This window comes from Phycodurus eques, chromosome 1 (assembly GCF_024500275.1).
Source record: "Phycodurus eques isolate BA_2022a chromosome 1, UOR_Pequ_1.1, whole genome shotgun sequence".
Lineage (NCBI taxonomy): Eukaryota > Metazoa > Chordata > Actinopteri > Syngnathiformes > Syngnathidae > Phycodurus > Phycodurus eques.
The window spans coordinates 11,345,072-11,362,252 of NC_084525.1; the positions used below are offsets into that span (position 1 = coordinate 11,345,072).

General features: G+C 44.7%; 1 protein-coding gene across 3 annotated transcripts in view; it reads right to left on the bottom strand.

Moving 5' to 3' along the window:
* LOC133402758 (plakophilin-4-like) overlaps positions 1-16,942 on the bottom strand; it is a 35,054-nt gene extending 18,112 nt beyond the window's left edge. The window contains exons 1-7 of one of the 3 annotated variants that reach the window (XM_061676875.1): positions 16,673-16,942; positions 15,896-16,075; positions 9,228-9,340; positions 5,440-5,474; positions 5,055-5,162; positions 1,996-2,150; positions 275-719 (exon numbers count right to left, since the gene is read on the bottom strand). In XM_061676875.1, the coding sequence (XP_061532859.1) occupies positions 275-719; positions 1,996-2,150; positions 5,055-5,162; positions 5,440-5,474; positions 9,228-9,340; positions 15,896-16,021 (982 nt within the window). In that variant the 5' untranslated portion in view covers positions 16,022-16,075; positions 16,673-16,942. Of the gene's footprint in view, positions 1-274; positions 720-1,995; positions 2,151-5,054; positions 5,163-5,439; positions 5,475-9,227; positions 9,341-15,895; positions 16,076-16,560 lie in introns of all 3 variants that reach the window. The other 2 variants (XM_061676885.1, XM_061676866.1) reach the window with 2 other exon arrangements.
* Positions 16,943-17,181: the final 239 nt, after the last annotated feature.

Genomic DNA, 17,181 nt, shown 5'->3' on the forward strand with positions numbered 1-17,181 from the left:
ATAATCTGATTGTACTTGCATAAAACCCTCTCCTGGCTCTGTATAGTAGATAATAGGTTGTCTGTCTTTCTGTCTCAATCATTTGTGTTGAAAAGGAGAGACAAACACAATAGAGAAAACAGGATAGAGGGATTGTGCAACGAGAGAACAATGGGCACAACAACAGTCATATAAACAACACTAATAGTCCCATGATAACAGCAACAGCGACAATTTGTCTCGGTTTAAGTTTTATTTTAGCGGGCATAACAGACATTTTTAAAACGTGACTAACCTATGAGGCTGTCAGGGCGGGGCAGGGCACTCCTTTGGTACAGTCCATACGGGTCAGCTCCGTAGGCCAGTGACTGGCTCTGTCTGGGCAGCGTGGAGCCGTAATGCTGGGGTACTGCAGTCATCCCGGTGCGCAGGGGTGACCCCAGCAAACCCCTCCCCTCGATGAGGGAGAGAGTGGAGCCCAGACGGCCACTGCTGCCTACGCCCCTGCCGCCAAAGGCCGGCGTGCCGTCACCTGGGGAGGAGAGTGACGGGCAGGAGGGTGGCATGCTGGTTCCGGGGAAGACTGTGGCCAGCGATTTGGGCTCTGAGAGAATGGGCGAGTCATAGGTGCTGCCCTGGGATGTTCGCAATGAAATCCGAGAGGGTGAGACCGTGGCACAGGCGGGAGACTGGCTCCTGGATGGGAGGGATGCCATCCTTCGCAGCATCCGGCCAGATGGCTGAGAAGAGAAAAAACAGGATTCAGATTTTTAAAGCCACATTTACCCTGTGGGATCTATGCTGGTCTTTTGTGCCCACCTCGCTCCCTTTTTTTTTTTTTTTTTTTTTACTTCTTTACTTCTTTTATACTACTTTTTTTAACTTCCCAAGGATTTCGATTTTTGTCTGATTTTATAATTTGGCTCTGTTATGGCCACTTTTGGCCAGGTGAAACTAATCCTTCTTTTTTAATATTTTGTTATTTATTAGATTGAATCATATAATTTGGGTAAGAAATTGTTTAATTCTAGATTCAACAATTATTATTTTTCTGTTTTCTACCAGATAGCATAAATGTTTGGACAAGGGAGCACTGTCATCTAATAGTCTTAGTTTCCAAAAGATGTGTTTAGTGGGTGGAGTAATGGAGTAAATGAATTATTATTATGACTTTAAGAGGTTGACATACTCTCTGCTGACCATGAAGAAGAATTAGATTATGATTTAAGAACTGGACACTCTCTTTGCTGGCTGTAGAAAGAGTTTACTATTAGCAATTTAAGAAAAAACGGTGGTGGATGTTGTTAACCTGGGAGACGACCATTCCGTGTGGAATTCTTTGGATGAACCCTCTGAAGCATGAACACACTGAAGAGAGAACAGCAAGCAGAGCTGCATTTGGCGGAAATTAAGATGTTGAGGTTCTCTCTAGGAGTGACCAGGTTGGATAGAATTAGAAATGAGCGCATCAGAGGAACAGCCAAGGTTCGATGTTTTGGAGACAAAGTCAGAGAGAGCAGACTTCAGAGAGAGCAGAGAGTGAGTATATTGGTAGAAGGGTGATGAGGATGGAGCTGCCAGGCAAGAGAGCTAGAGGAAGACCAAAGAGAAGGTTGATGGATGCCCTGAGGGAAGACATAGGGGCAGTTGGTGTTAGAGAGGAGGATGCAGGAGATAGGCTTACATGGAAAAGGATGATGTGCTGTGTCATCCTAACGGGATCACACATGCATAACGGGACAAGCCAAATGGAAAAAGAAGATTTTCAGAAAAAAACAGGTGGTACTGAGTAAAAGAAAATCATCACTTTGTTTATGTTTAAAAACGAGCGTATTGTGCAAACAAACTGGAATTTGAAGGGTTACAAATTTAAATGAACTGAATATTTGATACTAATGAGAAGAATTCATGTTAGGTAATAACTGTATGTCTGTACATATGCCCTAAAATAGCCGGGAACAAACTGAAAGCATAGAAAAATCAAACAAGCCTTAATACCAGTCAGACCTATCCTACCTGGCCAGACGCTTGACCCTCAGCTCTTGGGCTTCTCGAAACGGAAGCACGGGGCTCCGAACGCACCACATTCTGGTTGCTGTAGTAACCGACACTGCTGTCCTGGTAGCCACTGTCTGAATAGGAGGTCATGTGAGCGGAGTGGCCCCCCGAGTCTGCGAGGAGATGAAGAAACATCGCTCAGACAGCATCAGTCACTAGTCCCTGTGTTTTACTCATCTGCATTTGATCTCACTTGGCTTTAAACTTGTTAAAAGGCATTATGAATAGAAAGACGCGACATGGATATCTGCATTCAGCCTTGATGCTTCTACAGGAACAATATGCACTGTGCAGACAGCTTCATCGCTGGCCTACTTTCTGCTGGAGCAAAAGGAGGAGTAAGCTTGCGGGGGATGTTTTTATTTTCAGACTCAGCAAGGAGTAAAATGAGAGCAAATGTGCTATCAAAGCTTTGCTTGGATGCTGTATGATTACTTATGATCAACCTATGAGGGTCCCATGATGCTGAAATCTGATGAAATTATTCAAAAATCTGTTTACCGTATTTTCACGACCATAAGGCGCACTTAAAAGTCTTACATTTTCTCCAAAATGGACGTGGCGCCTTATAATGTGGCGCGCCTTATGTGTGCACCGAGTTCCAACATCTATAAATGTTGTGTGATTAGCGCTCCGCTTGACTTTTTTTTTTTAGCATTTCCTGCCGATACACTGCTTACACAGAGGAACAGCGGACGTGGCTGAGGACAGGGGAAGGGTGCATGAAGGAGGACGCTAAAGCCACGACCCCAGTAGGTATATAGCGCCGGGGTGTGCATTGTGCAAAACAACATCGGTTTGGCGAAAGACCCCTGAAAATGGCTCCCACAAAGAGACACGCTTATGAAGCACAGTTTAAGCTGCAAGCTGTCAGTTACGTGGAGCCGTGAGAGAATTCAAGATCAACAAATCCATGGTTCGCAAGTGGAGGAAGTAGGAAAACGAGCTTCGCCAAGTCAAGAAGACAAAGCAGAGTTTCCGCGGAAAAAAAAAAGAAAAAGAAAACGCGAAAACAAGGCGAGGTGGCCCGAGTTGGAACACCAACTCGAGAAATGGATTAATGAGCAAAGAACAGCCGGGAGAAGCGTGTGAGTGTGAGTTAGGAAGCTTGCCATCATTCCGGGAGGCCCGACTAAGGAACTCCAACCGCTGGACATCGGTGTAAACAGGGCATTCAAAGTGAAGTTGTGAGCGGCGTGGAAGCGATGGATGACAGATGGCGAATACAGTTTTACTGAGACTAGGAGGCAGCGCCGGGCGAGTTACGCCACCATTTGTGAATGTATTGTGGATGCTTGGGCTAACGTGTCTGCTTGCACTGTTGTTCGAGCTTTCGTAAAAGCCAACATCCTTTCTGAGGAGTCGCACGGCAATGAGACTGACTCGAACCTGCCGTGTTTGCTTGAGAACTTGCCCAGCTGTTCATTTCGGATATAGAAGATGAGGACTTTGATGGATTTGTGGATGAGGATTGATCAAAAAATAACGTGAGTACATTGTTAAATACTTCATTAAAGTACAACCGAACTCAGTTTTGCTCCCGCTGCCTTTTTAAAAACGTTGTTTTAGCGTGCATGCATGCGTATGTTTTACCATGCCTGCGCCCGATAATACGGTGCGCCTTATGTATGTGTTAAATACAGAAATAGACTCCGTAATTGAGACTGCGCCTTTTAATATGGTGCGCCCTATGGTGGTGAAAATACGGTAATCGCTTTTTGTAGGCTGTTCAAAGGCTCTCCCAAAATTTACAACCGGAGATCTTCAAACACGAGACATTACTCTTGCTGCTGATTTGCCGTAGTCCTCGAAGAACCGTCGGCATTCTCCTGCCATAATGATTCCGCCTGTCCCCCTCCTGATGTTATCTTCTCCCTGGCCTACCCTTTCCTTCAACTTCACCGCCTGTGGTCATCTGTTCTAAACTATCTGAATGTCGCTTCCAGTGACTTTATGCATACTGTATATACAGGCTTCCCTCTTCTTTAACTGGTACAAGTAAGTAGACCTTTTCTCTGTTACTCCTACACTTTGGCAAACCAAAGATTTGATCTTCTTGTCCTACCATCTGAACTGAAGCATTTTGCGCCTAGAAGTCCGTATTTCCCCCATCATATAGGGAGGGCAGTACTCAAGACTAAAGATTTCACCAGTTGTTTTGTTTGTTTCAGGACAATCTCTTTTGTCCTCCACAAACCAATGATCTAATTGGTGGCATATTGTGCCATTGCTAATCTGGGTACAATCTGCATCCATTCCAATCACGGAGCCAAGGTATTTGAAAATGGTGTACGTGATTGAGTATATTTCTGCCAAGGAAGTATGGGGGCCTCAGGAAGTCAAATCTCCTAACCTTTATACCACCTTTCCTTAATCTTTAGAGAAAACATCATTGTGTCAAAGCAAGATGAAAATGTGCAAGTATTGCTAACGTACGTCTGTAGTGTGAAACTTCATTGGTTGTCTGTTGCTTTAAATATGGCTGGCATAAACTCCTACCAGCTGACATTATAATCAGTGACGTACGATTAAGTGAAGCAAAAATCGGGACTGTAATGATAATATTGTGTCGGTATTGAGTGGCTGAAGTTGAGAAATGTGCCAAATATCCTGGTTTAAACCAGGTATGTATTCCATATCACTGGAATGCAGCGTATTTCTCTGTGCAGGTAGAGCACTCAGAGCCCAGTCTGGGAGAGGTGGGAGGTACTGGGCGGCACAAACCTTTTTTGAGGGAATGTGGGTGGTGCTGTAATTTTGTTGTTAAAATATTCCATTACCACCAAGTGCTGTAGGGTTTTTTTTTTTTTTTTTACACTTTTCTAGGTTGTTAAAATACAACCTAAAAGAAAGAAAATATATATATATTTTTTATTTCTTAAATACTATGGGTGCTGTGAATAATTTTTGGCGGGGCCCCAAAAAATGGACTGGAAAGGCCTATGTCCGTTTTTAATTTAAGATTTCAGGGTTCAGATTTCTCCTCTAGTGTGACCATGTGTGCACAAGTGACAGACCCTCACTGTCATGCAGGGATGCTCGGTCCGCTTCAGGCGGGTAGAGTCCCTCCTCTGCCTCCATGTGACGACCTTGACATGCAGATGCCGACGTGCCCTGCGAGTCTCCTGCAAAAGCATGCAATAATTCAAGGTCCAAAAAGCCACTTCTTTTACATAAACATTTTTGTGTCGTGTTGCATTTCCACCTCATAGTCTGAATCCTACTAATCAGAAAGAAAGTTTTGTCTTTTCCAACAGCTGAATATTTTATTTGTATTTGATTCGTCTTTCGACTGTAAAATAGCTACGTGACAGTAATATTTCGAAATACAGAGCCTTAGCGGATCATATCTTTTATGAAAAATATTACGATGAATGTTACATAAAAATGAAGAATTCATACCCGCAGTCCTCCAAGCAAACGACTTCTCAGACGAGCTTGTGTAAAAAGACAGAGAAAAGTTGTCAATGTGCGTCAAAGCACATTATTACTCTGCTAACAAAACAAAACAAAAAAGTGTTTCGATAAAAGAGTGAAACCTCCACGGTCGAAGGGCTTGTACAACCTCAATTCCAATTAAGTTGGGACGTTGTGTTAAACATAAATAAAAACAATACAATGATTTGCAAATCATGTTCAACCTATATTTAATTGAATACACGACAAAGACAAAGGCGGCACGGTGACCGACTGGTTAGAGCGTCAGCCTCACAGTTCTGAGGACCCGGGTTCAATCCCCGGCCCCGCCTGTGTGGAGTTTGCATGTTCTCCCCGTGCCTCCGTGGGTTTTCTCCGGGAACTCCGGTTTCCCCCCACATCCCAAAAACATGCATTGATTGGATAATCAAAATTCCCCGTAGGTGTGACTGTGAGTGCAAATGGTTGTTTGTTTGTATGTGCCCTGCGATTGGCTGGCAACCAGTTCAGGGTGTACCCCGCCTCCTGCCCGATGACAGCTGGGATAGGCTCCAGCATGCCCGCAACCCTAGTGAGGAGAAGCGGCTCAGAAAATGGATGGATGGACGACAAAGACAAGCTATTTAATCTTCAAGCTATTTATCTTCAATCTGATAAACTTTATTGTTTTTAGCAAATAATCATTAACTTAGAATTTTATGGCTGTAACACGTTCCAAAAAAAGCTGGGACAGGTGGCAAAAAAGACTGAGAAAGTTGAGGAATGCTCATCAAACACCTGTTTGGAACATCCCACAGGTGAACGGGCTAATTGGGAACAGGTGGGTGCCATCATTGGAAATAAAAGGAGCTTCCCTGAATTGCTCAGTCATTCACAAGCAAAGATGGGGCAAGGTTCACCTCTTTGTGAACAAGCGTGTGAGAAAATAGTCGAACAGTTTAAAGACAATGTTCCTCAATGTACAATTGCAAGGAATTTAGGGATTTCAACATCTACTGTCCATAATATCATCAAAAGGTTCAGAGAATCTGGAGAAATTACTGCATGTAAGCGGCAAGGCCGAAAACCAACATCAGAATCAGAATCATCTTTATTTGCCAAGTATGTCCAAAACACACAAGGAATTTGTCTCCGGTAGTTGGAGCCGCTCTAGTACAACAGACAGTCAATTTACAGAACACTTTGTAGACATAAAGACATTGACAAAAAACAATTGTGCAAAAATTGATGCAGAGTCCACTAGTGACCTTCGATCCCTCAGGCGGCACTGAATCAAAAACCGACATCAATGTGAAAAGGATATCAGCACATGGGCTCAGGAACACTTCAGAAAACCAATGTCAGTAAATACAGTTCGGCGCTACATCCGTAAGTGCAACTTGAAACTCGACTATGCAAAGCAAAAGCCATTTATCAACAACACCCAGAAACGCCGCGGGCTTCTCTGGGCCCGAGCTCATCAAAGATGGACTAATGCAAAGTGGAAAAGTGTTCTGTGGTCAGACGAGTCCACATTTCAAATTGTTGTTGGAAATTGTGGACGTCATGTCCTCCGGGCCAAAGAGGAAAAGAACCATCCGGACTGTTATGGACGCAAAGTTCAAAAGCCAGCATCTGTGATGGTATGGGGCTGCGTTAGTGCCAATGGCATGGGTAACTTACACATCTGTGAAGGCACCATTAATGCTGAAAGGTACATACAGGTTTTGGAGAAACATATGCTGCCATCCAAGCAATGTCTTTTTCATGGACGCCCCTGCTTATTTCAGCAAGACAATGCCAAACCACATTCTGCACTGTGTTACAACAGTGTGGCTTCGTAGTAAAAGAGTGCGGGTTCTAGACTGGCCTGCCTGCAGTCCAAACATGTCTGTTGAAGCTGTACATCAAGCAAGAATGGGAAATAATTATACCTACAAAGCTTCAACTATTAGTGTCCTCAGTTCCCAAATGTTTATTGAATGTTGTAAAACAAAAGGTGATGTAACACAGTGGTAAACATGCCACCGCAGAAGGGGACCAGTAATAGCCAAAGGTAGAGTGAACTGTAAATTTACCAAAATCACTACACGTCTCTGTCCTTACTACTCAGTACAATATGTCAATCTTATAATGTAACGGAGTACAAACACTTCGTTACTGTCCTTGAGTAGAATGTTCACATAGCTTTCTCTTTCTTTGTTATTTATATTTCTGGTATTTCACTTTTACGCCAACACATTTTCTAAATAAAGAGCATACTTTTATTTCGATACATTTCCCCCACCATCTTCATTACTCTTTACCACAAAATAAAATCAATCAATTAATATTTTTAAGTACATTTAATAACCGAAAAATAATTATGATACTTAAGTATGGTACAGGGTGGCATGGTGGATGACTGGTTAGCACTTCTGCCTTCACAGTTCTGAGGACCGGGGTTCAAATCCCAGCCCCGCCTGTGTGGAGTTTGCATGTTCTCCCCGTGCCTGCGTGGGTTTTCTCCGGGCACTCCGGTTTCCTCCCACATCCCAAAAAACATGCATTAATTGGAGACTGTAAATTGCCTGTAGGTGTGACTGTGAGTGCAACTGGTTGTTGGTATGTGCCCTGCGACTGGCTGGCGACCAGTTCAGGGTGTACCCCGCCTGGGATAGGCTCCAGCACGCCCGCAACCCTAGTGAGGAGAAGCGGCTCAGAAAATGGATAGATGGAATATTCTAAAAGGTGACTTTAACTCAAACCACTTATTTACTGTTAAGATATTTGCACTTTTACCCAAGTATCTCTTTCAGGTACTTTACACAAAACTGCATATTTTTTAGCAAGTTTTAATTTTTCTCATCTTCTTTTTACATGTGTTTGATGGATAAAAATAAAAATAATAATCAAAGGTGGCAGCACGGTGGAAACTGGTTAGAGCGACTGCCTCGCCTGTGTGGAGTTTGCATATTCTCCCCGTGCCTGCGTGGGTTTTCTCCGGGCACTCCGGTTTCCTCCCACATCCCAAAAACATGCATGGTAGGTTCATTGATAACTCTAACTTGCCCGTATATGTGAATGTGAGTGCAGATGGTTGTTTGTTTGTATGTGCCCTGTGATTGGCTGGCAACCAGTTCAGGGGGTACCCCGCCTCCCGCCCGAAGATAGCTGGGACAGGCTCCAGCACTCCCGCGACCCTAGTGAGGATAAGCGGCTCAGAAAATGGAATGGAATGGAATAATCAAAGGTTTTTGATTGTGACAGTTTGACCCAGGAATTAATTATTTATATTCCCATTATTTCCCATGGGGGAAAAAATATATCCATCCATTCATTTTCTCAGCCGCTTTTCCTCACTAGGGTCGCGGGAGTGCTGGAGCCTACCCCAGCTATCATCGGGCAGGAGGCAGGGTACACCCTTAACTGGTTGCCAGCCAATCACAGGGAACATAGAAACAAACAACCATTCGCACTCACAGTCATGCCTACGGGCAATTTAGTCTCCAATTAATGCATTTTTTTGGGATGTGGGAGGAAACTGGAGTGCCCGGAAAAAAACCCACGCAGGCACGGGGAGAACATGCAAACTCCACACAGGCGGGGCCGGGGATTGAAGCCGGGTCCTCAGAACTGTGAGGCTGACGCTCTAACCAGTTGTCCACCGTGCCACCGGAAAAAATATATATATATATTCTAAATTTAACCAAATGTATGGTCTACCAGCATCCCAAAACACATTTTGTTTAGCCTCAGAGGTTCCACTGGACTTGTTACTTTACCCCTGAAAAAGTCATCCAATAAGTACTTACCTGCTGCTATCTGCCACCGGCGACTCGGCTCCCAGCATGCACCTCTCCAGCTGGCTCGCCACTATCTGACGCTCCTCCTCCAACTCTCGCGTCAGCCGCTCAAACTGCAGCTCCTGTGGGCACACATCCGCAGCTGTGACACCCGCCACTGCATTGTAAGCCTCTTTGTTAAGACCCAATTGATGCCAGTTATTATTTTGTTTAATACTTACATAAATACTGTTCATTTTCAATGCACACATAGTATGCTCCCGATCAATTTTGACCCAGACTAAGAATATCTTCATAAAAATTGTCTATATCAAGTTATGAACCACAGACCTTTTTAAAACGTATTAAGAGCATGCATCCATGCATCCATCCATCCATTTTCTGAGCCGCTTCTCCTCACAAGGGTCGCGGGCGTGCTGGAGCCTATCCCAGCTGTCATCGGGCAGGAGCCGGGGTACACCCTGAACTGGTTGCCAGCCAATCGCAGGGCACATAGAAACAAACAACCATTCGCACTCACATTCACACCTACGGGCAATTTAGAGTCTTCAATTTACCTACCATGCATGTTTTTGGGATGTGGGAGGAAACTGGAGTGCCTGGAGAAAATCCACCCAGGCACGGGGAGAACATGCAAACTCCACACAGGCGGGACTGGGAACTGAACCCCGGTCCTCAGAACTGTGAGGCAGACACTCTAACCAGTTGATCACCGTGCCGCCGGATGGGAACTTAATGCTTGATACCACTTGTTTCTGAATAAAAACATCAAACGTCACATTTATGTATGATAATTATTGTACTGTTTTACTCTCCCACTGTTTCGGGATTCCCCCGTGATCCTTCAAAGACCAAGAGCATATTTCTGCAGGAATACAGAGATTTCTCGTGACAGTTTCAAACTCCTCCGTGAACGCTGTCTCCACTGTCCTTGTAAAAATACAGAAACAGCACACGAGCCTTGGATTCTTTTTCTGTTTCGAGATTGTCCCTTAACCCTTCAAAGACCAACCGGTGCATGTTCCTGTGGAAACCTTTGCAAATGCGGCAGCTCAGCTCTCGGGACTGTTTTAAGCTCCCTCTTTGTCAGTGTTACCACTGTCCCATGAAAAATACACACGTTTATGGCACATAAACTTTCAAGATTCCCACCATGACCACCATTAGCCTTGATTCAGCACACAAATCTAAAATCTATTTTAGTAGGCTGTCCATTTGAGGGAATGGCCTCAGTGTACACAAACTGTCTAGCACCTGTCCAAAAGAAGGAGAATTTTCAATATTTTTAAGTTTGTGTATTTTGGGTGATTTGAAGTAAAGTTTATAACATATATGTAATGCACGCATGACACCATGCACAAAGAACCTTAAAAGCAATGCAGATATGCAGTCAAGGAGAGGCAACTGTCGATGTTGTGGTTTGGGCGTTCAGTGCAAAGCTCAATGCCACCTTGACAGTGCTCAGGAGGCAGACAACAACCATTCCCAATTGCCATATTTTGTTGCAGAGGGTGGAATTCAAGCATTTGTTGCCATACAGAATAAGCTACCCAAAGAAATACTATATATAAATTGTGTACTGTGTTTAGAATTAATTAAATCAAATAAACCATTCTGGAATTTGGGCAACTGAAGGCCCAGAGCTCATTAAAAAAAGAAAAATTCAGAAGTTTCAGTTGATAATTACATAGCCGCCTGATGTGAGTGCTTTCAAAAGTACAAAAAGAAACTAAATCCGTTTTCCATCTCTGGATAAAAGCACTGTTGTATTTGGGTCAGCTGGTCATGTGATAAATGCAACCTTGACATTGTGCGTGCAGTTGTTGTAGCCCCCGTCTCACACGTATGTACCTTTTAAGTGGAAGCTGGCAGTGAGTTAATGGCATGCCTTTTTTTTTAAAACAAATTTTTCCATGTTTTAAGTGAAAATCAACTGTTATGTCCGATCAAATGAGTGTTTTATTATCCAGTTGTTGGTCATGTGGAAAAGAAAACACCTACAGACAAGCACAACTCTAATCAAATTTCGGACCCCTGAAAGGAAATTCAATTCATGAACAGTCTGTATAAGGGATAATGTTTTTGTTTGTTATATATAAAGGACACTTTAAGTACAAAAATACTGTGACACCTATTAATTAACCAAAGGTTGAACTAAACCCGGTAGTTCCCCCTGAATCTTAATTCTTCATCTGATCAGTTTACATTTTTGACAATTCTATGTTTCCAACAGTTTGGAGAGAGCCCTTTTCTGTTCCCCGATACACAAAGTAAGGTCCATCGAGGCGCACTTGGAAGAGTTTGGTGTGGAAGTCCTCTTTGACCTCAAGCCCATCAAATTCTTTTGGAATGACCGGCAAACAGACTGTGAGTGAGTTGTATTTGTTATTTCGTTACTTTTTACACAATAGGCGACATATTACATGATTTTGTAATTAATGTAAATTAATCCATCCATCCATTTTCTGAGCCGCTTCTCCTCACTAGGGTCGCGGGCGTGCTGGAGCCTATCCCAGCTGTCATCGGGCAGGAGGCGGGGTACACCCTGAACTGCTCGCCAGCCAATCGCAGGGCACATACCAACAACCAGTTGCACTCACAGTCACACCTACAGGCAATTTAGAGTCTCCAATTAATGCATGTTTTTTGGGATGTGGGAGGAAACCGGGGTGCCCGGAGAAAACCCACGCAGGCACGGGGAGAACATGCAAACTCCACACAGGCGAGGCCGGGGATTGAACCCGGGTCCTCAGAACTGTGAGGCTGACGCTATAACCAGTCGGCCACCGTGCTGCCTATGGAAATTAATAATAATAATAATAATTCTAATTTATTGTGCCCAGTCATCAAAATGAGCATTACATAAAATTGACAGTGTAAAATAAATAAATAAATAATAATAAAAAACTTCTAACTTTTGTACAAGCTCTAGCTTTTTACTTTCACTCAAGTACAGGAGTTGATTCAGGTCTTCTACTTTTACCAGTCTTCTTTCAATATATATTTGTATTTCTACTTTAGTACAGAGTATGAGTATTTTTCCACTCCTGTGTCTGCTCATCACACTGCATTGCAAGGAATCCACTCTTGGGGTCATTCACTTTTGAACCCTTTTAGCCTGGACACAGCAGCAGTATGTATTGTTTGTGTTCATCATAAATATCCAGTAATGGGAGAAATCACGAGAGGAAAAGCAGCTTTGTCGCCCACGTTCACCTTGATGGAGAAGAATGCCACACATCCTGCTTTGTGCTTTGCTATCCCTCCTGTCTTTCCACCCACAAACATGACCCAATGATGCACTCAAGCGTTTGATTTCCACACACCCACCTTTTAATGGAAAGCAACAGGTATGCCTCACTGAACATGGTCAAAAGGCATTTTGAGGAATGGTAGAAGTCAGTAAGTGGATGTGCCAGGTGGAGGTAAGGGAGTTGTGTCAAAAAGCACATTTTTATGTCAAGGACAATGTTTACTCTGCGATTGGCTGACGACCAGTTCAGGGTGTACCCCGCCTCTCGCCCGAAGATAGCTGGGATAGGCTCCAGCACGCCCGCGAACCTTGTGAGGATAAAGCGGTACAGAAAGTGAATGGATGGATAATGTTTACTATTCAATATAATTCTTCGTTAGCCACGTTACTTACACATTGTGTACAAATTTATTTGACCAGCAGATAACAAACAAGTGCATACATTTTATAAGATGAGTCAGTATTCTCTGATCTGTCTCCTCGATCCTAAATATGATTTTCTTCTTTATGCTAGTGACTATCATGCTATCGGTTTCTATTTTGAACAGGTTTTCAGTTGAGCAAAATATGAAATGCTTTCGACTTCTCCCCCTCTCTTCTCATGCAATGGACTATTCCATCTTCCTAACTCGCATGTGCAGAATTGGTTCAGGAAGGCGGTAGCAGCAAACTTGTTAACGCAGTTTTGAGGAATCTAAATCAAAGTTACCTGTGTGGAGTGAAGAAGAGAAGGTGAGAGGATAACAAAACGTTCTGATCAAAACTACCAAAGGTTTCAACCCTTTTCATGGGCGACATCGGATGTGTGTGACCGATATTACAGTTGAAGTGTTGATATTATTCATTTTCCATGTTCTGAGCCGGCTTCTCCTCACTAGGGTCGCGGGCGTGCTGGAGCCTATCCCAGCTGTCATTGGGCAGGAGGCGGGGTACACCCTGAACTGGTTGCCAGCCAATCGCAGGGCACATACAAACAAACAACCATGCACACTCACATTCACACCTACGGGCAATTTAGAGCCTCCAATTAATGCATGTTTTTGGGATGTGGGAGGAAACCAGAGTGCCCGGAGAAAACCCACGCAGGCACGGGGAGAACATGCAAACTCCACACAGGCGGGGCCGGGGATTGAACCCCGCTCCTCACAACTGTTAGGCTGACGCTCTAACCAGTCGGCCACCGTCCCGCCTGATATTATTCACTTGTTCGATAATAATCCTCTGGGATTTTAAATACTTTCTCGTTGAAGACCTTGGTCTCTATTTTTGAGGATGGCTTAAACCAGGCGTGCCGTGTGGTGTAACTCTGCGTGGAGGCGGGCTAGAACAGGTTTTTGTAATTTGGCAGATGCGCGCATCCAGCGTTTTGGGAGTTAACACAGCCGACTTCAGTCGTCGCCAATCAAAGCGGCTCCTATCAGTCCCTTAAAATGTGGCGCATGAGTCTCGCATGGCGACATCTCATTGCGGAAGAGCGATATGTGCGTGACTGGAGCATTGTCACGGCTCTTGACCGATGTGGCAAAAGACGACGTGATTAAATACACTACGAGCTGGTGATAAGCGCAGACAACTTCAATATGTCCGTGTACCTCATGTATCTACTGTATTTCCACCCATGATCATTCGTGTCAGTGCAGTATATGGATGTGGATGTCCTCATCACAGGATTTGCCTTGGGCCCTTAAATGACTACATAAATCCTTGTTCAAGTAATAACTTGAGTGCACCTGCTTGAATTTTAGTGGGGACTCAGCATGACTTGCTTGATTTTTTTTCTTGGCACTTGCTTGAAACTTGAAGGTTAAGACTTGAGAGTTACTTGTAACTTAGCACATGTAACTCACTCCCAAGTGAGCACCTCTGGCGCCAGGTAACCTGCGGTGACAGTACACCTTGGTGAACTCCACAGACTGACAAGGTCTTGTGACCTTGAATCAGCAGGAAGCTGTCATTTGCAGCGGGACGTCAGACCCGATCATCCAGCTCAGTTCAAGTAAGGTCAAGGATCCGAGCGCTGACGTGACCCTGGTGTGGTCTATTGAACCCCCTCAAGAGGTTTTGCTGAGTGTGCATGTTGTTTTTCAAAGCACTGTGCATCTTATTTTTACATTGTGACTGTGCACTGAACCCTGCAGAGCTGGTCTATATCAGCTTGCGGATGCTGGCCGTCTGATAGTACCCCTGTTTAATTTCTTCACAACAAAGATTACCGGATTTGGTTTATGCGAGCGGAGTGAAATATTGACTTCTAGTGAATGATGGCGACATTATGGAAATGACTAACCTACCCCACAAGTAGTGATAATAACCAGAGATATAGCAGCAATCTTCAGAACCTTGGAGGAACTAATAATACATACATAATACATCATACAACCCAAAAATGTAAAGCCAAAGAGAAAGATTGTGTAACTCAAAACACAGCTTGTGCAGTCCCACGTTCAATACGCTCCAAAGCAAAGATTGGCTGCCAATAAATACACCAAAGACCACCTTGTAAATCTTGTCTTGAATAGTAGCTGCAAAACTGATCCTTTTTATCCTTTAAATCATCCATCCATTTTCTGTACCGCTTTATCCTCACAAGTGTCGCGGGCGTGCTGGAGCCTATCCCAGCTATCTTCGGCTGAGAGGCGGGGTACACCCTGAACCGGTCGCCAGCCAATCACAGGGCACATATAAGCAGATAACCATTCGCACACACATTCACACCTACAGGCAATTTAGAGTCTTCAATCAACCTACCAAGCATGTTTTTGGGATGTGGGAGGAAACCGGAGTGCCCGGAGAAAAACCACGCAGGCACAGAGAGAACATGCAAACTCTGCAAACTTCGGGGGTTAAAATCCCCGGGGGTTCAAATCCCCGGTCCTCAGAACTGTGAGGCAGACGTGCTAACCAGTCGTCCCGCCCCTTTAAATCAAGTCAAGTAAATTGTATTTATATAGCAACAATTCTCAACACAAGTTATCTCAAGGCCCTTTAATCATTGAGCAGGTCAAGAACCACACACGTCATACATTAAAGAAAACCAACTGAATGCCACATGAGCAAGCACTTGGCAATGGAGGCAAGGAAAAACTCCCTCTAAGGAAGAAACCCCAACAGAACCCAGGCTCTGTGGGGCAACCATCTGTCTCAGACGGTTGGGTTGCGATAGAGAGACAGAGGAGAGGGCCCGAGGGCAGATAGATCAGAGAAAACAGGAAAGAGGAAAGAAGAATTGAGCAACTGGGGGAAGGAAGATAGAACATGTTGAGAACATTTCTTTACACAAAACACCCAATAGCCTCATATGAAGTGAAGTTGTATCAAAATATGGGATTCAAACCATCCAAATGTGAACTTGAGTTCATCATCATCAACACAGTGAGGGAGTCAAACGGAGGAAATGCACAGCAAGGGTGTGTCGCCATCCCACCTGTTCTTTGACAGAAGCCAGCAAGTTGGTGGTGGTGTTGCCCGCGGTGTCTGACGGCTTGCTGCGGCCGCTCGGCCCGTCTCTGACCGCCATTGACCCGTCTCCTTGTGAGTCCACTTCCTCCATCTCCGCTACCTTGACCCTATAGAGTCCAGTATTGGGCTGCTGCTGAGGTGGAGTCTGGGAAACCGAAAGAACACGTGGACAGTGTCATGTTTGTGTTTCCACAGAGCGGGGACCATTTTGTGATTTTAGCGACTGTCATAATGGGATTCATTTGGACATGTTCAGAAAATAAATCTAGGAACTGACTGACTGATAAACTTCATGTGTAAAAACACTTAATTATTTACATCCCAGCAGGTTTATATCATCAGTGACACACGTGATCACATCCAGCTCTGGAAAAAGATGTGAGACCACTGCCGAATTATCCATTTACTGTATGCCAACAAATCTTCATTGCGATACAAAGAAACTGAAACGTAGATGTCATTTTCTGATTGTGACCCATACAGCAAGCAGTATTGGCCCCTTAAAGTCCATCCTTGATTTTGACTAAATGGAAAGCATGACGTCCCAATGCATGCACAGCGCACAGAGGGCGTTTTGTTTGCTGAGCCGTGTCCTCCGGCAAAGCAAGGACGAGGTCGCCACCGACTCACCCGACCGACGCGAGGAAGGCGCCTGCGGTGGTGGAACGGAGGCTCCCTCCTCTCTCCCCGGGTGCTTGCACACGCACACGCCGCCGAGCGTCTGCCTCTCGGTGAGACTCACCGGCCAGATGTTGCCGTTGGAAGCAGGCCACACCTGGCACGCTGCGTCCTGTTAGGCATCCATTCTTCGCGTCATCCTCCACATCCGTGAGAGCGGCTACATTTCCAAAATGGCAACAACAAAAAATAACAACAAAAAAGAGCATCCACAAGGTCGCGCGCTCTTTGTGCCTTATTGCAAATGTTTTGAGACAGAGCGGCTGTGAATCGCGAATAATCACGCGTGCACTTCAACCTCTGCTGGCGTCCGCGCGGAAATCTGCCGCCCGCCCACCAACCGCCGAGCCAGTGTTACCGATCAACGGCGTGACGTCACCATGCGGCGATGGATCTTTTTCTGATCCCGTGCAGGCTCGGTCGCCTGCCGAAAGGAAACCCAGAGCCCCCACCCTCCTTTATTTTCTATGTTGGGAGATGCACTTAGCTCCTCGTTTAGTGGCAATTAAGCAAGCCAGGCGCAACAAGTCTTCCGTACCAAAAAAATACCAAAGCTCCACACAAACATTGACT